Source organism: Hippocampus bargibanti, linkage group LG02, assembly GCF_051943395.1.
Source record: "Hippocampus bargibanti isolate YZ-2025 linkage group LG02, ASM5194339v1, whole genome shotgun sequence".
In the NCBI taxonomy this organism is placed as follows: domain Eukaryota; kingdom Metazoa; phylum Chordata; class Actinopteri; order Syngnathiformes; family Syngnathidae; genus Hippocampus; species Hippocampus bargibanti.
Genome location: NC_142735.1, coordinates 548,185 through 569,203, shown reverse-complemented (window position 1 = coordinate 569,203; position 21,019 = coordinate 548,185). Strand labels below are relative to the sequence as shown.

At 42.3% G+C, this 21,019-nt stretch overlaps 1 protein-coding gene across 7 annotated transcripts in view; it reads right to left on the bottom strand.

Annotated features, from left to right (window-relative positions):
• Positions 1 to 903: 903 nt before the first annotated feature.
• ankhd1 (ankyrin repeat and KH domain containing 1) overlaps positions 904 to 21,019 on the bottom strand; it is a 45,149-nt gene continuing 25,033 nt past the window's right edge. For 6 of the 7 annotated variants that reach the window (XM_089019523.1, XM_089019531.1, XM_089019539.1 and 3 more), the window contains exons 23-39: positions 20,117 to 20,330; positions 19,839 to 20,014; positions 18,460 to 18,622; positions 18,282 to 18,377; positions 17,083 to 17,199; positions 16,806 to 16,974; positions 15,228 to 15,424; positions 14,784 to 15,133; positions 13,415 to 13,567; positions 13,178 to 13,327; positions 9,433 to 10,903; positions 8,147 to 8,330; positions 7,042 to 7,167; positions 6,703 to 6,954; positions 4,963 to 5,147; positions 2,705 to 2,872; positions 904 to 1,538 (exon numbers count right to left, since the gene is read on the bottom strand). In XM_089019523.1, the coding sequence (XP_088875649.1) occupies positions 1,479 to 1,538; positions 2,705 to 2,872; positions 4,963 to 5,147; positions 6,703 to 6,954; positions 7,042 to 7,167; positions 8,147 to 8,330; positions 9,433 to 10,903; positions 13,178 to 13,327; positions 13,415 to 13,567; positions 14,784 to 15,133; positions 15,228 to 15,424; positions 16,806 to 16,974; positions 17,083 to 17,199; positions 18,282 to 18,377; positions 18,460 to 18,622; positions 19,839 to 20,014; positions 20,117 to 20,330 (4,231 nt within the window). In that variant the 3' untranslated portion in view covers positions 904 to 1,478. The remainder of the gene's footprint in view (positions 1,539 to 2,704; positions 2,873 to 4,962; positions 5,148 to 6,702; positions 6,955 to 7,041; positions 7,168 to 8,146; positions 8,331 to 9,432; positions 10,904 to 13,177; positions 13,328 to 13,414; positions 13,568 to 14,783; positions 15,134 to 15,227; positions 15,425 to 16,805; positions 16,975 to 17,082; positions 17,200 to 18,281; positions 18,378 to 18,459; positions 18,623 to 19,838; positions 20,015 to 20,116; positions 20,331 to 21,019) is intronic. The other variant, XM_089019558.1, reaches the window with a different exon arrangement.

Sequence of the window (21,019 nt, the reverse complement as noted above, 5' to 3'; positions counted from 1 at the left end):
AAAAATGACTTGTCCAAAAATGAGTGTCCAAAATCTGCAAAAAAAATTGAGCTGCGAATTGGGCATTTTCAGAAAGTCCCGCCTCCAGTTCGTGACGTCACGCCAAGACGTCTTGCATTGCTGGAGAATCAAAACAATGGTTCAGATTCGGAGAAGATGCTTTCTTGTGACTCACCCAGTTATGAATATGATTCAAATAGTTCTGAAGAGGAAAGCATACATGTTTGCAATCGGTTTATTCTGTGCCATTTTGAGGCAACATTGGGGGGAAATGGATCACCCAAAAAGAGGCAGAAAATGGCGTCCAAGCTCCTGTGAGGAATGAATCAGCCTGTTTCCACAGGCTGATAAATTCCTTCCATGGAGCTTGGTCGCCCTATTCTGGTGGTTTTTTTTGTGCAACACAAGGTTTTCAGACCAAACAAGTACAGCAAAATACATTGACTGCTACAATGTGTCTTTTTTTCGGTCAGTGACGTCACGTACGGACTTGTCACCAACTCAAAAACAAGACTTCCTGAATATTCAGTGCGAGTCTTAAAACGTAAAATATAGCTATATGCAGTGAAATCTTATTAAAATACGCTCAGTAGAAGTCATTTAAAGCCATTTTACAAATTATGGACACAACTTGTCCGGAAAGGACGGATCCGCAACCATCACCACCTCGCAAACCGTGACACCACCATGGTCTCTATTCAACATTTTGAACGAATTTCGACTTACGACCATTTGGACTTACAACCGTTTTGCCGGAACGGAACTCGATCGCAAGTCGTATGTTACCTGTATACAATCCATGGAGGGTTTGCTACATTGCGGCTTTTCGTCTATTGCGGGCGGTCCCGATCGACATTAATGGCGATAAACGATGGATTACTATACGTCAAGACAGACAAGACCCACTTTTCAACCTTTTTATTGAATATTAAGGTAAATATTTCACATTAATACAGGCTACATAAAGTAGAGCCACTATACGACATGAAATTTACTCTCATTTTAACCCTTTTTTTAGTATGTAAACAATTATACATGTATTTACCACTCTAAAAGGTTCTGATTTCACTTAAGGTAATCATCAACTAAGGTCTGGGCCGAGTTTTTAAATAGCTACTTCATGTCCAGCCTCTTTGCAGCCAAAGAACGGTCAATGCGGCTTGAAGTCAAAAATCGCTAAACTATGCAGAACGGTTCTCCTGTTGAACAGGCCGTGACATATTTTATTTGTTTGTTTGAATCGTCAAAACAACTTTTCTCCTCCTCCTTCCAAAAATAGGCACAACAAGAATGGGCTCTTCAAACCTTTTGCTCTGCAACTCACACTTTCTCTGGTCAGGGTTAATATCTTGTACTTTTTGTTTGTTCTTCGTCGTAATTGGTCAGAATCATCCATTGGGTAAAGCGTGTTTTTCTTTTTTTTTTTGCGTGTTTTTTTTTTTTTTTTGGAAATATTTTTTTGGGGGGGGCGGGGGCATCTAGTTGACGTGATTCAGGTGCACGTTGCCCACGTGTGGCGCCCAGGTGCCAGGCCACATCTGGAGGTGGAAACACACAAGTCATGTGTTAAATGTTGCATGATGTGACGTAACAATGACATGATGTAAATACCGTAGTTGAGTATGTGAGCCTCCAAATGGCTCAAAGGAAAAAGGACTATTGTATTTTCCGCTGTATCTTTTCCCACATATAAGGCGTACCTTCAATAAATGAAAACAGTTTTCTAAATATAATATGTATTTATATGAATGTTTTCTAAAAATAAGGCACACCACAGTATAAGAGCGTATCAATAAACGTAAAATGTCATTGCTGTCCAGGTAGATGGAAGACACTCTGTGCTGCATTTAGCTGGCTATCTAGCTCGCAACCTAACAAGCTATCTTGCTGATTCGCTAGCTATGTAGCTAGATGGCTAGCTCGCCAGCTATTAGCTATCTCGCTGTCTAGCCAGCCATTAGCTACCTCGCTGTCTAGCCAGCTATTAGCTGTCTATTAGCTATCTGGCTATTTGCAATCTAGCCAGCTATTAGCTGTCTATTAGCTATCCGGCTAGTTGGCTATCTAGCCAGCTAGCTATCTATTTGCTATCCAGCTAGTTGGCTATCTAGCAAGCTAGCTATCTATTTGCTATCCAGCTAGTTGGCTATCTAGCAAGCTAGCTATCTATTTGCTATCCAGCTAGTTGGCTATCTAGCTAGCTAGCTATCTATTTGCTATCCAGCTAGCTGGCTATATATCTAGCTAGCTGCTAGCTATATATCCAGCTAGCTGGCTATATATCTAGCTAGCTGGCTATATAGCTAGCTAGCTATCTATTTGCTATCCCGCTATCTGGCTAGCTAGCTATTTGCTATCCAGCTAGCTAGCTATCTTTTTGCTATATAGCTATCTATCTATTAGCTACGTATTAGTTATCTGACTGGCTAGCTATCTATTAGGTATATAGCTGGCTGGCTAGCTAGCTATTAGCTATCTAGCTGGCTAGCTAGTTATCTATTGGCTATCTATGAGCTATCTAGTTAACTTTCTGTGTATTTGAGTTACTTGCGGGTTGAGTGAATGCCGGCGCGTGTGGCTGCGGCTGCTCACCCACAGAAAAACTTATCCTGTGACTGTAAAGTGACCTTGAGAGTTTTGAAAGGCGCTTATAAATGAAATTATTATTATTGCATGTATTATTAATGACGATGAGGGACCTGACCTGCTGTTGTGGATCGGTGTTTTCTGCATTATTGGGGACCACTTTGATGATGGGGCTCCACGCGGGGTCACCGGCATGCAAACCATTGTACATGGGTCCCCCAGGCCCTTCCGCCATTGGCGGGTGAGGGGGCAGCATGGTTCCTCCATACATTGACATGGGTATTCCCTGAGGCAGAACAGTTTTTATTAATATTTTTTGACCATGATAAATCCTTAATTTTGCAATGTGTTAAGTTCACATAACCCAAACTTGCCGGTCAACGACAGGGCACTGAGGCAGTATAGTTTGAGCCACAATTATATTTCAGTAACAAGCAACTATTACAAAGAACACTTCGGATCGACAGTAATTCATAAGTAAAGAATTGTTACACAAAGTCAGGGGAGTAGCAAAAATAAAGTGATTAACTCCAATCACTGTCCAAGACAGTGATACCTTGGCGTACGAACTTAATTGGTTCCCAGACAGTGTGTAATACAAAAAGTGTGTATCCCAAAAATTAATTTCCCATAGGAAACCATTAAAATGAGAATAATCCGTTCCCAGGTCCCAATAAAACATAATTTTCCACTTTTTTCTAACCCTAAAAAATACACAAAATGTACCTTATTTTACGTATAATAAATGTGCTGTGGTATTATCGTTGAAGAAATAAACTGTACTGTATAATAAAGTCGTTTTATTTACCTTTGTGATGGTCGTTGATGGCTTAATGGAATGGAGTGGCCGGTTTCATCAACATTAAACACTTGAGGAACGGAGCCTTCTTTCTTTCTACCTTTATCTTGTTCCTCATCAATTGTGTTCTGTTTAGCTTTTTGCACCAAGTGTACAGATGGCTTGTGCGGGTTGTTTGTGGAGCCGGATTGATGGGAATTTTAACCTTGCAGTCTACACTCTTCCTTTGAACTATCAAAGTTGAAAAGAGTCCAAATTTCACTGTTTTCTATCAATTTTGTCACTTTGTCATCTGTCTGTCTTTTTAAGGTTTAACGGCCTCACTCTCTGTCTGTAACCCCCACCCCCTCACTGCTGAGTTCTTGACCAATCACGTGGCTTTAACCGACGACTGGGGGCGGGGACTAGACGACCAAAACAAGCCGGCTGCCATTTTCTTGTCAGGAGAACGGGCTTGTTCGCGAACGACCAAAACTATTGATCCTTCCAAAGATCGGAAACAAATTGCAAAAGAGCTAATATTTGTCGATTACTATAAACTGGTTGATTAAGAAATCAGGTCCTATTTAACTAATTCACTGCCATTTACAGATGTATTCGGGAATTGAAAACATGACACAGAGCACCATTCCCGAATTAGTTCGGGATTTTTTTTCTTGTTTGGGTGCTGATAAAGCGCTGGCCAGACCTCTGGCAATGTTTTTCCCTTCCACAATGGGGCAGCATTTCCCCTTTTTCCCACGTTGGAGCTTTCTTCCGGCTTCAGTTGTTGTTATTGCGCTATAGAAACCAATATGTATGTATTGCATTGTATTTTGGACAGACGCCCTCATTTCAAGCTCATATCACTCCAGATCCATATAATTTAGGAATTAACTATATTTTTTCATATGAAAGAATAGAGTGTAAGGTTTCTTACGCCGTATTGAATGTTTATGTAGTCCTAAAACTCAATACAGGTAACATCCAACTTACAACCATTTCGACTTACGACCACCCGAACTTAGGACACCAACCTCAAGACCGTTTTTTTAAATTTTATTTTAATTATACGCCTGGCACCACAACGCCCCAATTTTGGCCAGCCAGCAGCATCTCACTCTCGCACAGCATTCGACCGTGTGATGGCACCAGAGGGGGGGGAGTTTGCGAGTCATTTAGCCTCCTAAATGACTCATTTAGCCTCATAGAGTCTCTATACAACATTTTGAATGGATTTCGACTTACGACCATTTTGACTTAGGGCCGTTTGGTCGGAACAAAACTCTGTTGTAGGTCGGATGTTATCTGTATTCCGTGGGTCCTGGAATTTGAGTGACAATGACAAAAACGCTGGCACTGGAGTGCACACATTTTTGCACGTCTGGCAGTAAGTGAATTAATGTCGAACCAAATCTATTGATCTTTGCAAAGATGAGAAACAAATGGCAAAAAAGCTAATATTAATCGATGACTATAAGCTGGTCGATGAACAAATCAGTTCCTATCTAAGAATTTCAAGTTAAAAAAAATGTCAAAATGACAACGTTGCCGTAAAACTTGAGGATCCCTTGAACGTTGTTATTTCTTTGCTATACCTTTGGGAAGTCCATGTAGGTGTTGGGCATGTGCTGAGGCTGGTGAAAGTTATTGGCAGGGTTAGCGATGCCTGTGTCATCCTGCTCCATTGGCTGATGTTGAGAGAAAGCCGACTGTTCTGCCTGCAGCTGCGGATGCATCATGTGGCTGCTCATCAGGGGCTGGGACCAACCAGACACGCCCTCTGTAACGACACGTAGGTTTTAGCAAGAGTGCAAAGGAAGAAAAATCTAAAGGCAATAGGCGTTTTGAAATCTTTAAATAAGTTTCTATGGAAAAAAAAATGCAATGAAGAAACGAATTAGAAAGTATTGATAGCGTATTTGTGGTCAAATTAAATTTCTCTTTTTTTTCCCCTCTAACCCACTACAGCTTGCTGCCTGTGAGCAAAGTGACATGCATGTGAACCATTTGAACCCGATGACCTGAAATGCCATCAGCAGGAATCCTTATGAAGAGCACTGTCAACGTCAATTGAAGTCACCATTTTTAAAAACACTGAATAAAATTCATGGGAGTGGCTCAAAAACGTTTTTGCACAAAGGAATTTCACAGAAACTGTTTAATATTACGTCATGATAGGTTTAATAATTTACAACACATTTCCTGGGCAGAAACGAGTATACACGTTTTGGATAAACGTTCTTTTTTCAGTCTCGGACGAGTATACTCATCTAAACCATATTGCCTTTAAATGCCAGCTACATTCGTATATACTCGCCGATGTTAAAACTTTGTAGGTCATTCCACGTGTGATTACTCTGCCAGTTCATTGGACAGTGGCTATATCTCGACAAGTGGGGGGTGAGCGGAGCGTTTGGAGAAGCTTCGAGTCGTCGGAGGAGCGTATCATTTCACAGGAAATCCTGGAATAACGATTGAAGAAAACCTAGCAGAGCTGAGTCCATTTAAATGATTGAGTCTTTTTATTGATAAAAGGATGATTGATTCTGTACTGGGAGAGACTAATCGTTTTGCTAATAAATGTGCTATTGTATTGTAATTAAAGAAATAAACTGTACTATATAATAAAGTAGTTTTATTTACCGTTGTGATGGTCGATGTCGTTGCCTCTTGATATCTTCTATTGCCTGAGACCGTTGCATAGACAACACGGAAATACCCATAGCCACACATGCACCCTTAATAGCTTCCTTATTCTTAAGGATGGTAGCAATGGCCGACTTAGCATATTGGTACTGGGACGCTAAGTCACACAAACGCACACCTCGTTCGATGATCTCCTTCTTCTGCTCGACTGTAATTTTCTTTTGTGTCCTCTTCGGCTTAACACCAGCCTGTGGTGGGGTCTTTTTCAGTCCTATAATAGCAAAAGCACTCCACTAGATAACAAACCACGGCTGCTCTCAAAGGAAGAGGGTGTGGGAAACTAGCCCGCCAGCCACCGTGTCGCTGTTTGACCGTGTGGTTTGGTGTTCCTCCGCCGACAACTAGTCCACTAGCGACCGTGGCGCTGTGTGGTTTGGTTCGTCCGCCAAAAACTAGCTCGTCAGCCAAGACAATATGCTTGCGAATTTAATGTTCGTAAAAAAGTTTGTGAGCTAAAGTATCAATGTAGTCCGAAAAAGGAACGTTTTTCACCCCCCAAAAAATTGTCAGGGAAGAGGTTAAAAAGGTTTTGTCAGTGACCCGCAAGCTTTCGAACGCATGAAAAATTTTGAATTATCAGTATGACCCTCCATTTTTGAACGGTAAATGAAACGTGTGGACTAACTAACCTGAAGCACTGCCAACACCAAACGACCATATGCCTCCCTGTCCGACAGAGGCCGTGTAGCTGGTGGTGAGGAGAGGGGGGTTCACCGAGCCCGTCTGTCTGATCCTTGCCAGTCTTTCCGTGCCGATGGGTGGAGGGACCTTCCGGTCTTGCTGCGACGAAGCCCCTTGCTTGGGCTGGGGCGGCGGAGCCACGGCCGAGGTGGAGAGGCTGGAGCTTGACGCCGTTGATGGAGGCGGAACTGGAGACTCGCCTGATTTTTTTACAGTATTGACATATTTACTGACTGACGTCTTTACGTTTTCTTAGCCACAACGTGAAGCCATTTTCAGATGCTTACCAGATGTGGAAGCACTCCAGGGGTGGGGGGAAAAGTGCTGCCTGCTGAATGAGGGTGTGCCGACTCCTGTGTGACCATGCAGATATACCGGGCTGCCAGAGATACTGGTGGCATAGCTGGTCAATGCTGCGGGTGCAGAAAGCATCCATTCACCGGTTGGATTAATCTCTTTTTAAGACCACATATATTCCCAAATGACCCTGTTTTGATAAAATAATGTTTTAGTGTGGAAGAACAGTTTCATGGTGAAACATATGGAAGTCTTTAAAGCCAGAATTCTGACTTTAAATTCAGAATCCAAGAATAAATTCTGACTTTAAAGCCAGAATTCTGAAAATAAAGTCAGAATTCTCACTTTAAAGTCAGAATTCTTTAAAGTCAGAATTCTGAGAAGAAAGTCAGAAGTGTCAGAATTTATTCTCAAAATTCTGACCTTAAAGTCAGAATTCTGACTTTAAAGCCAGAATCTCAGGTTCTTCAGGACTTGCTGTACCCTCTTTGTGATGACATGAAGCAGTATTATATTGTATTTTATACAGCCGCCCGCCCTCATTTGAAGCTCAGATATCTCCAGACATATATACAGTAAAGTCTCGTTATATCGGATATATCGATAGTCCCGGTTATATCGATACTATTTCTATGCACGCACGGAGAAAATTACATGCAAACAGGGTCGGATATATCGATAGTCCCGGTTATATCGATATTTTTTCGGACTCCCTTGAATATCGATATAACGAGACTTTACTGTAATTTAAAAATTAACTCAAGTCTAAAGTTTCTAACGCTGCATTGAATGTTAATGTAGTCCTCAAACTCAATATTCTGTGGGTCCTGCTAATTTGAGTAAAAAAACCCTGGCACTGGCGTGGACACATTTTTGCACATGGGCTGGCAGTGAATGAGTCAAAAAAAACTGTGCATGCAATTTTTTTCATTAATATGGCATTTTGTCATATATGTCAATATGGTGTTCCTTACAAAGAGCTGCCATTAAGTGACAAAAACTTGCCCTCCCCCATTATCTAAATTGACTATCCTCTGGACGAGATGGTAACGTAAACAAATGAAAATGGATCAACGGAAATCCACTTGTTCATACCTATGGGGCTGTTAACCATCCTCTGAGAGGCAGAGCGGTAACCTGGAGCTTTGGAGTTATCAGGCGGAGGCGGAGGGATCATGTTCTCCATCTGGCCAACGTTAACATAGGCCGGCGGGGCAGAGTACGACGGCTCTGGAGGCGAACGAGCAGGAAGATGACCCCAGACCTGATTGTTTCCCACCTGGACGATGATACAAAGGAAGGGCATGAATGATTTCTAAAATTTCTGAAATCTCATTCCTAATATAAAGTTGCGCAAAAACTATTACAGACGCTCCCTAGCTTATGAACGAGATACGTTCTGAACGGTCATTCATAAGGTGAATTTGTTCGCAAGTTGCTTCAGTGATAGTATGTTTTAAGTCAAACACTGAACGAGGAAGTATAATACAAAGACACATAATTACTGAATTACGTGCCAGCAGCCATTACTTTTTGTTATGCATCGCGTCCTCCCGGAGTTTCAACAGGGAAGAAGGATTTCCTTTCCGCCCCACACACTCGACGCAGCGAATCGTAAGCGAGCTCGACGAATCGGGGCCTGAAGTCATTGGCAACACTTCAGCATAGATTGGTCAGCCTTGGTGTCGTCGCATAGCTATCTAGCTCGCTGGCTATTGGCTATCTATTGGCTAGCTTTCCATCTATTTGAGTTACTTACGTGTTGAGTGAACGTTGGCGCGTGTGGCTGCCGCTGCTCACCCACAGAAAAAAAAAATCCTGTGACTGTAAAGTGACCTTGAGAGTTTTGAAAGGCGCTTGTAAATGAAATGTATTATTATTATTACTATTATTATTGGATTGGATTTGCCTTTATTAGTCTCACAGTGGAGAAATTTACATTTGACAGCAGCAAAGTGATGAAAGGAATGAAAGTAGAAAAACAAAATACAAAATATAACTATTATTATAACTTATTATTACTATAACTATTATACTATTACTACTATTATTATTATTACTATTATATTACTACGATGACTATTACTATTATTATTAATATCCAGCCCTTGGAACCTCCAATGTGGGTGCATGTGCGTGAAGCACAGTATGCAGCCAATCGCAAGCGAGCTCGGCTGGAAAAAGGCACGCAAGACAAAATGTAACCTACAGCATCTCTGTCCCGAATATTTTTCAACATACAAACTAAAATGTTCGTATGTACAGTTGTTTGTAACTCAAATGTTCATAAGTCGAGGAGTGTGTGTATTACTTTGAAAAATGGCCACAAGAAACTCCACATAGCTGATCACACTTGTACAGAAGCAGTTAATTTGACGTACCTGGTTATTATTATCAAAGATACTGCTGAAATTGAAGAGGCCTGCAGGACCAAAGTTGGGTGGCATTTGCTTGCCTGCGTTGGCCACATGTTGAATTTGAGAACCATTGATCATGCCGAGATTGGCAGAGACCTGAAGGGAGCTTTGGGCCTGGCTTGTAGCATGCAAAGGCAAACTGGTTGGTTGGGAGGTCTGGTTTTGGCTCTGTTTGACAGGGTCTTGCTGCGGATTGAAGGGCACAAACACAGACTGCGACTGCTGCTGCGTCTGCATCTGTTGTTGCTCGGGAAGGGAATAGTAAGGCCCCGGTGGCTGCATACGATGGGAGACTCTTGGCGCCGGGGCTGAGAAGTGTGGCAACGTGTTGTTCGGATGTGCCACGTTATGCGAAAGGACGGGAGGAGGTACTGCGGTGGGCTGGGAGTTAAGCAACGCCGGGAGAGGCTCCGTGGATGAAATGGAGGAGGGCGGGGCAGGCAACTGCTGTCGAGGTTCCGCTTTGGGAGCTAAAGCCACAGTGGCGGCGCTGAAGCCCGATGAAGCGATGCCATCGCTGATAGAAACGGGCGGGTTCTCGGGATGTTGAGGGCCTTTCTCTTTTCCGGCCGTGGGCTCCGTTTTAACTTGCTGGAGAGGAGGCTGCGACATGCTTGCAACCTGCTGCTGAGAGGCATTAAGCGGAGTCGCGGAGGAACCGTGATGTGCCGGAGACCCCGTGCCTCGCACCGCATTCACGCTGCTGGTGGCAGACGTGACGGCGGCAGACTTGGGATCAGGGGCAAAGAGTTGCTTCCGGGCTGAGGAGGGGGTGGTGATACTTGGTTGAGGGTTGTACGGCGTGGGATTGGAGGCGTGAGGCGTGGCCGAGGCAGCGGATGAGATGGGAGAGCTGGTGGTGCTGGTGGCGATGGCGGAGCTGGAGGTGTGACCGTGCTCGCTGGGAGTCGAGTTAGGTCTGGCCGAGCCAGCGGCACTGCCTCCATTGTGTTTCGGGGAGCTGTTGGCGCTGCCGGGACTCACGGGTCGCACGGGGAAAGGACCCCAGGTACTGGCAGCGGGAGGGAAAGTGCCGCCAAACTGCGCCATGGGGAGGCGAGGGTGTCTGATCTGGTGCATGGTTTGAGCTGCCAGGAGGGCCAGCTGAGGGTGAGCGTAGGCAAGAGGCAGCGACACTGGGAAAGGCTGCCTGACATTTGATGACAGACCTTTCCCCATCTTTCCTCCGACCTGAGAAGAGGATGATGAAGATGACGAAGAGGGCTGGAACGACACCCCTGTGGAGGAAACCAGCGAGCTGAGGGACTTTGGTCCTGAATTTGAACCACCACTGGCGTTGTTCCCAAAAGACGAGGATTTGGAGCCCGGTACTCTGATGTGATTGCGAGGGATCAGATCTTCGAGCTCTTTGGCTGGGTCTTGGATAAGCGCATTGATCAATTGGACTGCGTATCGTGTCGATTCTGTGCCACCTCTGCAACGACAAGCACATATAAATGCAGTCCAGAAATGATCAAGGACTAGTTAAAACTGCACAAGCAAAATTGGAATAAATGATATTGTGTGAAAAGCCAATCATTTATTCAGTGATACCTCAGCTTACGAACGCTTTAGCTCACAAACTTTTCCGCCTCACGAACATTAAATTTGTGAGCGTATCGTCTTGGCTAACAAACTCGTTTTCGGCGGACGAACCAAACCACACAGCGCGATTGTGGCTGGCGGACTAGTTTTCCACACCCCCTCTCTGAGTGCAGACGTGGTTTGTTATCGAGTGGAGTACTTTTGCTATTACGGGACCGAAAAAGACCCCACCACAGGCCAGTGTTCAGCCGAAGAGGACACAAAAGAAAATTACAGTCGAGCAAAAGAAGGTGATCAACGAATAACCACGAACGAGGTATGTGTTTGTGTGACTTTGCATCCCAGTATCAGTATGCTAAGTCAACCATTGCTACGTGTAGCTCACGGTGTTTCTATGCTGTCTAAGCAACGGTCTCAGGCAATAGAAGAGGTTGAATAACTTGTGTTGATTTGGATTAACAAAGAGCAGCTAGCAGGGCACAGTGTGAGTGAGGGTTTTAACGCCGAGAAAGCACGGCAACTTCAATCGTATATCAACAAGAGGCAACTACATCAACGACCATCACAAAGGTAAATAAAACGCCTTTATGATACAGTACAGTTTATTTCTTTAACTACAATACAATGTCATATTTACTATACATAAAATAAGGTATATTTTGTGTAGTTTTAAGGCTTATTTAGTCAAAAATTGTGTTTTATGGGGACCTGGGCACAGATTGTTCTCATTTTAATGCTTTCTTATGGGAAATAAATGTTCGGCAGACGAACCTTTTGCCTTACACACACGTTCTGGGAACCAATAAGTTTGTGAGCTCAGGTTTCACTGTACAGTTGAATGATTTGGAAATCTGATTGGCAAATTCCACCCTCAATATTACAATTACATTCTTTTTGTTTGTGTATTTTTTTCAAAAATTATTCTTGAACCGTCAAACACAAATGAGGTTTTATTACAATAAATATTGTGGGATGTATTGTCCATAAATGTATTAGTATTATCGGTGCGGACATGGGTGTCAAAGTCAAGGCCCGGGGGCCAAATCTGGCCTGCCAGATCATTTTATTCGGCCCGCGGAAGCAAATAAAGCAACATGCTTGCTAAAGTCCGAACAAAAATTTCAAATTGTCATATGTAAACTACAGTAACACTCATTATTTTTGACTTGAGATTTGAAAACTAATTATTCATTCATTTTTTGTGCGTTCTATATGTAATATGTGGAGGAGATGAACCTTTCTAATGGTTTCCCCAAATTCATAATGGCCCTCCAGAGGAAACCACAACTACAATGAGGCCGGCGGAAAAAAATGAATTTTACCTCCCTGGGTCAGAATAATGTTGAAATGAAGATAAATGAACCATAAATCAATAGGAAAGAGTTTATCTACTCTTTACTTTTACTTACTAAACACTGACTTGCAATCTTTTAAGCATTCACGACAACGTCACAAAATTCGATGACTTTTCCCTCCAACTTTTCACATTTCACCAAACAAGTGTTTTAATGTGGACAATACTTATTGACCCTTATCCAGAAACCATCAATACATTAAATGTAAATAAATTTATGACTCAAAAATAATTTAAAAAAAAGCCTCCCAACAAGCAAAACAAAGCACCCCTTCAAAATTGCCCGCTACGATTAGAAAAGCACATTCCACTCCATCGTGATCGATGAAAAGGTTTGTTCAGCCGTCACCTGGACTTCTTTGAACGTGCCGGACGTTACGCTCCTCATCCGAAAACCTTCGTCAGCGAACTAAAGTTGCGCTGGTAGCTCTGGCCCTATATATCTATCCCGAATGGACAGAGGTGGCAGTGCCAGGGAAGGTTGGGAGAGCAGTAGACTACTTCCTGAAGCTAATCTGATTACTTCTTTTGTTCTTGACTTTTTTTTACAGATGACGGCTGAATAAACATTTTCATCGATGGACCAATCCGGTACGACGGAGAGCTTACACAGACTGCATCGTGATGCTGAAATGAATGTGCTTCATTTTTCAGCCTTGTTTCTATTTATAATTGTATTTTATTTTTTGCATTGTATTTGTGATTAGATTTTATTTATTATAGTACCTATGCTTGTCTGTGACTGTAAAGTGTCATTGAGAGCTTTGAAAGGCGCTTAAAATGTAATGTATTATTATTATTATTATCTACCTTATGGTGATCATCCTTTCACCGTTTTTGTCTTTCTGTTTGTCGACATCGATATGGGCTCCTGTCACGTCTTGAATGGCCGTGATGTTGCAGCCCCCGCGGCCCATGATACGCGACACAACAGAGGCTGGCACAGAAAGTTTCTTAGATCTGGAAAAAGAGACAAAAAAAGGACACGGTAAGAAAAATATAGGAAAGCATATGTCTCATTGGTAGGAGAATAAAAAAAGCACTGACCTCCTGACAACCTCCTTCCAACCATCTTCCCTCTTTTGTCCCCTCTTGGGGCTTGTAAGACTCAGCTTACTGTTGGGTGAGGTCATCGGAAGAGCCATGGTCTTAAACGGTGAAGGATGAGGGTTTGAAGTGGAGTCATGCATGTCTGGAGCTCTGTGGAAAAGCAGTTTCAATTAGAATTCACACCAACTACACACAAAAAAATGTGTCCTACTGAGTCCCTCACTGCAGCAATGTTTTCTCCCAACGCTTTCATATCTTTGCTGTTGTGAAATGTAAATTTCTCCACTGCGAGACTAATAAAAGCAAATCCAATCCAATCCAAAAGAGGAGTGTGTAAAAGTGATTGACATTTTATCAGACAAGTACAGGTTTGCTAGCAACGAAATGGTGGACATTTGGAACACATCTTGGGAAAGCCATAAATTGACAGAAATAACAAACTCTGGTGAATGGTCTTCCATAAACTGAACTTTTTTGGTGTGGGTGAGCAGCGGCAGCCATTCGCGCTAGCGTTCACTCTAGCCGGAAGTAACACAGCAGCAAAGTTAGGAAAGGACAACCGCGATACCTCGGTTTTTGACCCTAATCTGTTCCAGAAACCTGTTTGAAAACCGATTCGTTCAAAAACCGAAACATAACTTTCCATTATTATCAATGTAAAAACTTTTAATCTGTTCCAAGACTAAAAAAATAACTCTTTGAAAGCACTTTTTAACTATTCTACAGCATAAACTGGATAAACACACAAGGTCATTTTTCAAGTACTCTAAAAACAAACTGTAATGTTTTATTATTTAATGGATATTTTTTCTGCGTGTGAGCAGCGGCAGCCACACGCGCCAGAGATGCTGCAAGTTAGATTTTTATCTTGTGCACCTTTTTACGGCTGAGCTCGCTTGCGATTGGCTATGTAGAGCATGTGGGCGGGAAGGAAATCCCTCTTCCCAGTTGACGCTCCAGGAGGACTCAATGCATAACAAAAAGTAATGGCTGCTGGCACATAATTACTGGATTACGTGCCAGCAGCTTCAGTAATGGCTTCCTCAAGACCCAAGGATATATGTTGTCGTACTATGGTAGGTGTGAATTTATTTTATGACTATTAGAGCGTCTTTGTTTTATACTTCCTCGTTCAGTGTTTGACTTAAAACATACATTCCAAACAAAATATAGCACTGAAGCAACTTACGAATAAATTCACCTTACGAACAAGTGCATATTTCTATGACCTTGTTGCCATCTTAGAATCTGAAGTTCCGATCGAGCCTCCCAGCGCTACGCATTTCGTTTGTAAGCTGGGGAGCATCTGTATTGTACTTTGTTTGAATACCAGAGCACCCAAACATACCACAATGAGCTGACTCACTTTTGTGTTGGTTTTGAGATGGAAACTGTGACCTTGTCCATCTTGACTTCTGTCAGAGGCTGAGGACAGTGTCTTTTTTCTGGGCCAACCAAAACAGCCTGAGTTTGTGCCACCCCTGAGGATGGGGCAGAAGAGGATGAGGATGAGGACGATGACGAGGATGTAGATGAGGTGAGGTCAGGGAGGTAGTTGAGCTCCTGACTCTTTCCGCCACTGCTGCTGCTTTCGCTGGCACAGTCGGTGCTGTCCAGAGGGTCAGAGTCGCTGTTGCCACCTGTCACGCCCCCACCTCCGCCCCGGGGCTCCCCGTGGATTTTGTTCTTGTCAGCCTTGTGTTGTGCTAGTGCAACCTAATAAAAGAAGAAACAGTGTTTTGAACATGAAATCGAAATTAGAGTCCGTCCATCGGATGCATCAAGCACAAATTACTAAGAGCTCCTTCACCTGCTGATCCTGGAGGATTAGAGGTTCATTTGGCGAGTCCTTAGTCTTGTTCTTTTTGTTCTTGCGGTTTGCACTCTGGATCGTGACGACGCTTGCCCTCTTCTTCCCGAAAGCCGTGGTGAAAGTAGCTGAGGTGGCAGATATCCCGATGGTGGTGGTGGTCGTAGCACTGGGAGGCTCGATCGGAACTTCAGATTCTAAGAGGGAAACAAGGTCATAGAAATAGTGAGCATTAACGTACTGTTACTGTCGTCATCTTTTTTTTAATATATACAGGTAACATCCGAGTTACGACCAGGTTCCATTGCAACAAAACGGTCCTAAGTCGAAATCCATTCAAAATGGCCGTGACGTTTACACAACAGGACAGTATACGATGTCAATCTGTTGTTTTTAAGCAACGTTTTCTATTGAATACTATTATACACCAAACTGTTTACAGCTCATTTATAAAGTAAAGTATACATTTTAGTGTCATTTTTATCATTTCATACTTGGTATTATCGATTTTTATTACTGTATAACTGTACCTGTAATGTATACAAAACTGTTTACTGCACAGTTCGTTAATAAATGTTAGACTTACCTTTTAGTGTCGTTTCTATCATTTTATATTTCATATTATCGATTTATATTTTATATAGTGGGTTAAAGAAAACATACGTAAAGCATACAGCTGTTAAGAAAAAAAAAACTCGCTCTCCCTGCTAACAGCCAGAAGAGGTCGCCCGACACATGCTCGGTGGACGCCGAAGGAAAAAAGCAGCGCTGATATTTTTAGTCAAATGCAAAACGCCATTAAAAATGACTTAAAGTGTCCCAAAACTGCCACAAAATGAGCTCAAGAAATGGCGGAATTTAGAAAGTCCCGGCCCCTTGTTCGTGACGTCACGCCAGGATACACAGTCACAAACTGCCCGGCTCGAGAATCAAAACAATGGCTTCGGAGTTCAGATTCGGTGAAGATGCTTTCTTGTTACTCATCCAGTTATGAATATGATTCAAATAGTTCTGAAGAGGAAAGCATGAATGTTTGCAATCGATTAAAGAAGTCCTTCCGTATCAATCTGAGCCATCTGGACTCCAATGTAGCAACCAAGAAAATGTACAAGATGGCGCACAAGCTCTGTTGGAAATGGGCTGATTTGTCTGCTGGGAATTTGTGTCAACTTCACACCTCCTTTATGCGTTTTACCGCAATTGGTAGTCTAGGTGCAACACACAACGATTCACCATCGCGTTATTTATGTAGTTTTCCTTCTAATTTCAGACGAAAGAAAGTGCCCAAAATGCATTGGGTGTTGCTTTGTCGGTCAGGGGCGTTCCTGCCGTGACGTCACGTCAGGAATCGTTACCAACTCAAAAACAAGACTTCCTGAATATTCAGCGCGAGTCTTCAAAGGTAAAATATAGCTATATATGCGGTGGAATCTTTGTCAAATATGCTCAGTAGAAGTGATGATTTTACAAATTATGGACACAACTTGTCCGGGGGTGTCGGTTGTCCTTTAAGGCCTTTGAGTGTGACCACTTGTAAAATAGGACTCGTTGCATTTTACGTCAAGTCGTCAAAATTACCTTCAGCAGAATCTTCCTTCAGTTCCTGCATATCCGACGAATCCTCCTTGATTTTCTGCCCCTCCTCTTCCTCCTGTTTCCTCTTCTGCTCCTCCTTCTTCTTCTTGCGCTTTTCCTTGCGCTTCTCTCGTTTGGCAGCCAGAGCCTGCTTTTTGCTCTCCTCCCGAGACTGAAGAACACACAGCCATATAAATGCAGTGTTTGTTCCTTCACACCGCAAAGTATATTTGGAAGCGATCACTTCCCAACGCGCAGCTAAGCTATTGGTGGGCATTACCTTCTCCAGATCAAGCTCCTTGAGGAGAATGCTTGCATTTTTGTTGGCCTCAGCTGCCTGTTGGTCTTTGGCTTTGACAATGGTCTCCATGCACTGGTGGCATTTCTTCAAAAGCTCCTGTCGCAAAAAAAAACCCCCAAAAAAAACGCTTGTTAACTCATTCAGTGCCGTCCCCGAATTTATTCGGGAATTGAAAATATGACAGAGCGAGCGCCATTCCTGAACTTGTTCGGATTTTGTTTTTATTTTCTTGGTTGCCGATAAAGCGCTAGCCAGACCTCTGGCATTTTTGTTCTTTGCCACAAGGGGGCAGGATTTCTATTTTTTCCATGTTAGCGCTTTGTTACAGCTTCAGCGGTTGTTAAATCGCTATATAAACCAATATGTATGTATTGCATTTATATTTTGAACAGCCTCCCCTCATTTCAAGCTCATATAACTCCAGACCCATATAATTTAGGAATTAACTCTTTTTTTTCTGATGAAACAAGAGAGTCTAAGTTTTCTTATGCTGTATTGAATGTTTATGTAGTCCTAAAACTCAATATTCTGTAGTCCCTGCAATTTGAGTGAAAATGGCAAAAACTGTGGCAATGGAGTGGACACAGTTTTGCACGTCTGGCAGTGAATGAGTTAAGATAGACGTTTTTACATAAATAACGTCAAAATATTACATGGGATTTGATTTGATTATTTTTTTTTTGTTGCAGAACCCAAAGTGTTTCCACTTTTGCAGTCCTGCTATCGCAGCCTTTCCCGTTTGCAGATTATTATTTGAACATAACTTCACATCTTGTACTTTTACCTTGGTATCTTGGCACGTTTTCTTGCTAATTTTCTTCTTTCAAAGTCACCAGTCATTTTTTTTTTTAATTAGACAGGTCGTCACCAATAATAATAATAATAATAATAATAATAATAATACATTTCATTTCTAAGCGCCTTTCAAAACTCTCAAGATTAGCAGCTCTGTATTTATTTTACATTTTGTGTCTGAAAATATATTTCGGGAGTGTAAAAGAGGTATGAACCGTGTCGGGGCGTATGTAGTAGCTGAATAGAGGTCTGAATTGAAGGCTTTAAAAACAAAAAAGTACATTTCTATTGCGTGGAAATTCACTTAGTGTGTGCATGTGTGTGCGCGGGGGGGGGTGGGGGCACTGTAATGGTCTGATATCACAAATTGATTGAACGCCTACCTTATCAGCAATGGTGGCGATGTATCTCATGCATTCAATATCTGATGGGAATTGGTTGACTTCCTTAACAAGGTATTGCACCACTTTAACATGACCCTACAATCAGGTTTATAAGTCATATCAAACATCCATGACAAAAAGGCCATTTTTGAAATGAGAAATATTGACATTAACGTACCTTGCGATAAGCCGCCATGAGAGGGGTGATTTTGCGGTTGTCAGCTGCATCCACGTCAGCGCCTACATCCACTAAGAAATGGACCACATCAAAATGGCCGCCATTAGCTGCCAGCCAGAGCGGCGTATTTCCTTTCTTGTTCCGTACATCAACATGGGCCGCCCTGCAAAATTGCAAAGGAATTAAGAACGCCAGAAATACCACAGTACTTTGGAAGTGCTTTAAAAGCTAAATTCATAATACACATGAGTGGTATGGCTGTGAGGAAATAGAATTATTGAATATAGAAATAGAATAGAATGTAAAAAAATATAAATTGTGATTCGAGAGAGAAATGGTATTGATGTCAGCGACATAACGCTGAACACGAAAAATACCAACTATAGACTTGCTTCTTGATTGCTTAAAAGACAACAGACACCTCCAGACAAGTTGCGTCCATAATTTGTAAAATCACTTCAAATGACTTCTACTGAGCGCATTTTACACGATTCCATCGCATATAGCTATATTTTACGTTTTAAGACTCGTGTTGAATATTCAGGAAGCCTTGTTTTCGAGTTGGTGACGATCCTCCGATGTCACGGAGGGAACGCCCGTGACCGAGAAAGCGACACACAATGCATTTTGGGTACTTTTTTGTCTTAAAACACCGTGTTGATCGTGAAATTAGAAGGAAAACCGCATAAATAACACGATGGTGAATCGTTGTGTGTCGCAGCCAATTGCGGTAACACGCATAAAGAAGGTGTCAGTTGACACAAAATCCCAGCGGACAAATCAGCCCATTTCCAACGGAGCTTGTGCATTTTCTGGGCGCTATATTGGAGTCCAGATGGCTCGAATTGATACGGAAGGACTTCTTTAATCGATTGCAAACATTTATGCTTTCCTCTTCAGAACTATTTGAATTATATTCATAACTGGATGAGTAACAAGAAAGCATCTTCTCCGAATCAGAACTCTCTGAAGCCATTGTTTTGATTCTTGAGCAAGGCAGCGTGTGACCAATAGTGACATCACAAACAAGGGGGCGGGACTTTCTGAATCTGCCCAGTTCCGAGCTCATTTTGTGGCAGTTTTGGGACACTAAGTGATTTTTATTGGTGTTTTGCATTTGACTAAAAATAGCCGCGTGCGTGTTTTGGGTATTTTAGATGCTATTAAACGTTTTTCTGATGTCAGTTAGGAAACAAAAAAATGGTGTCGGTTGTCCTTTAAAAGACAGACAAGATATTGAACCAATAATTTAAGAACACATCAGACATCTGCCTGTCGAATTTTCAAGATTTACATTGAATAAGCTCCACACAATGACACTTTTGAACTTGCTTAATAACAAATACCGCTGCCCCCAAGATTAAATTAGAAGTACTCACATATTGATAAGCAGCTCACAAAACTTATAGTGACCTTTATCAGCGGCAATGGTGAGAGCTGTGTCCCTGGATGAGGGAACAGGTGGGGCATTGACATCGGCACCTTTATTCAACAGCACACGGCCCACCTCGGCATAGCCTCCCGAGGCGGCTTCCATGAGAGGAGTGAGGCCAGTCTGCATAATATGAGTCATACATCCGTTATTTGAACATCTAACGGTATGAAGAAATGCTCTGAGAACCATTTATGAACATGTTAAAACATTCAGATTTGTCACCTTTGCACGATGTTCAACGTTGGCCTTGCGATCGAGCAGTAGACTAACGACCTCAGCCCGCCCCTGGAAGCATGCTAGGGTGAGAGCTGTGTTTCTGTTTGTCTCAATTTGGGCGTTGATGTCTGAGCCCATATCCAGCAATAACTTCACCGCTGGTACATGACCGTTCATAGCTGCCAGCATCAGAGGGGAGATTCCTAGTTTGCTGCCAGTTCTGGAGGGAAAGTGATGAAACCAACTGTTATGTGCCTAGTATGAGTTCAAATATGATGTATTTATAACAATTAACACAGTAGTATGCAGCAACCATTGAAATATATGGAACTGCATCATTGCCTCTGATCTATTGGACAACAATCACACATCTACGGTTATCTGGGTTGTGTTAAGAACCGTGTGTTTTGATTTGCGTGATTAATTATTTAATCAGCCACGGTAGATATTGTATTTCAGTATTGATAACAATTCAAAGAAAAGGCAATCATAAAACACATTGTTATATATGGCTATTGGTCATTAACTCATTCACTGCCAGACGATGTGCAAAAATGTATCCACTCCAGTGCCAGGGTTTTTGTCATTGTCACTCAAATTCCAAAGACCCACAGAATATTGAGTTTTAGGATTACATAAACATTCAATACAGCGTTAGAAACCTTACATCCTCTTCTTTCACCAGAAAAAAAAAAGAGTTAATTCCTAAATTATATGGTATGGAGTTAAATGAGCTTGAAATGAGGGGGGGGGGGGGTGTCCAAAATACAATGCAATCCATGCATATCGGTTTATATAGCACTTTAACAACAGCTGAAGCTATAACAAAGTGCTAACATGGACAAAAGGCAAACGCTAGTCCTTCGCGGAAGGGAAAAAACATTGCCAGAGTATCGGCACCCAAGCATG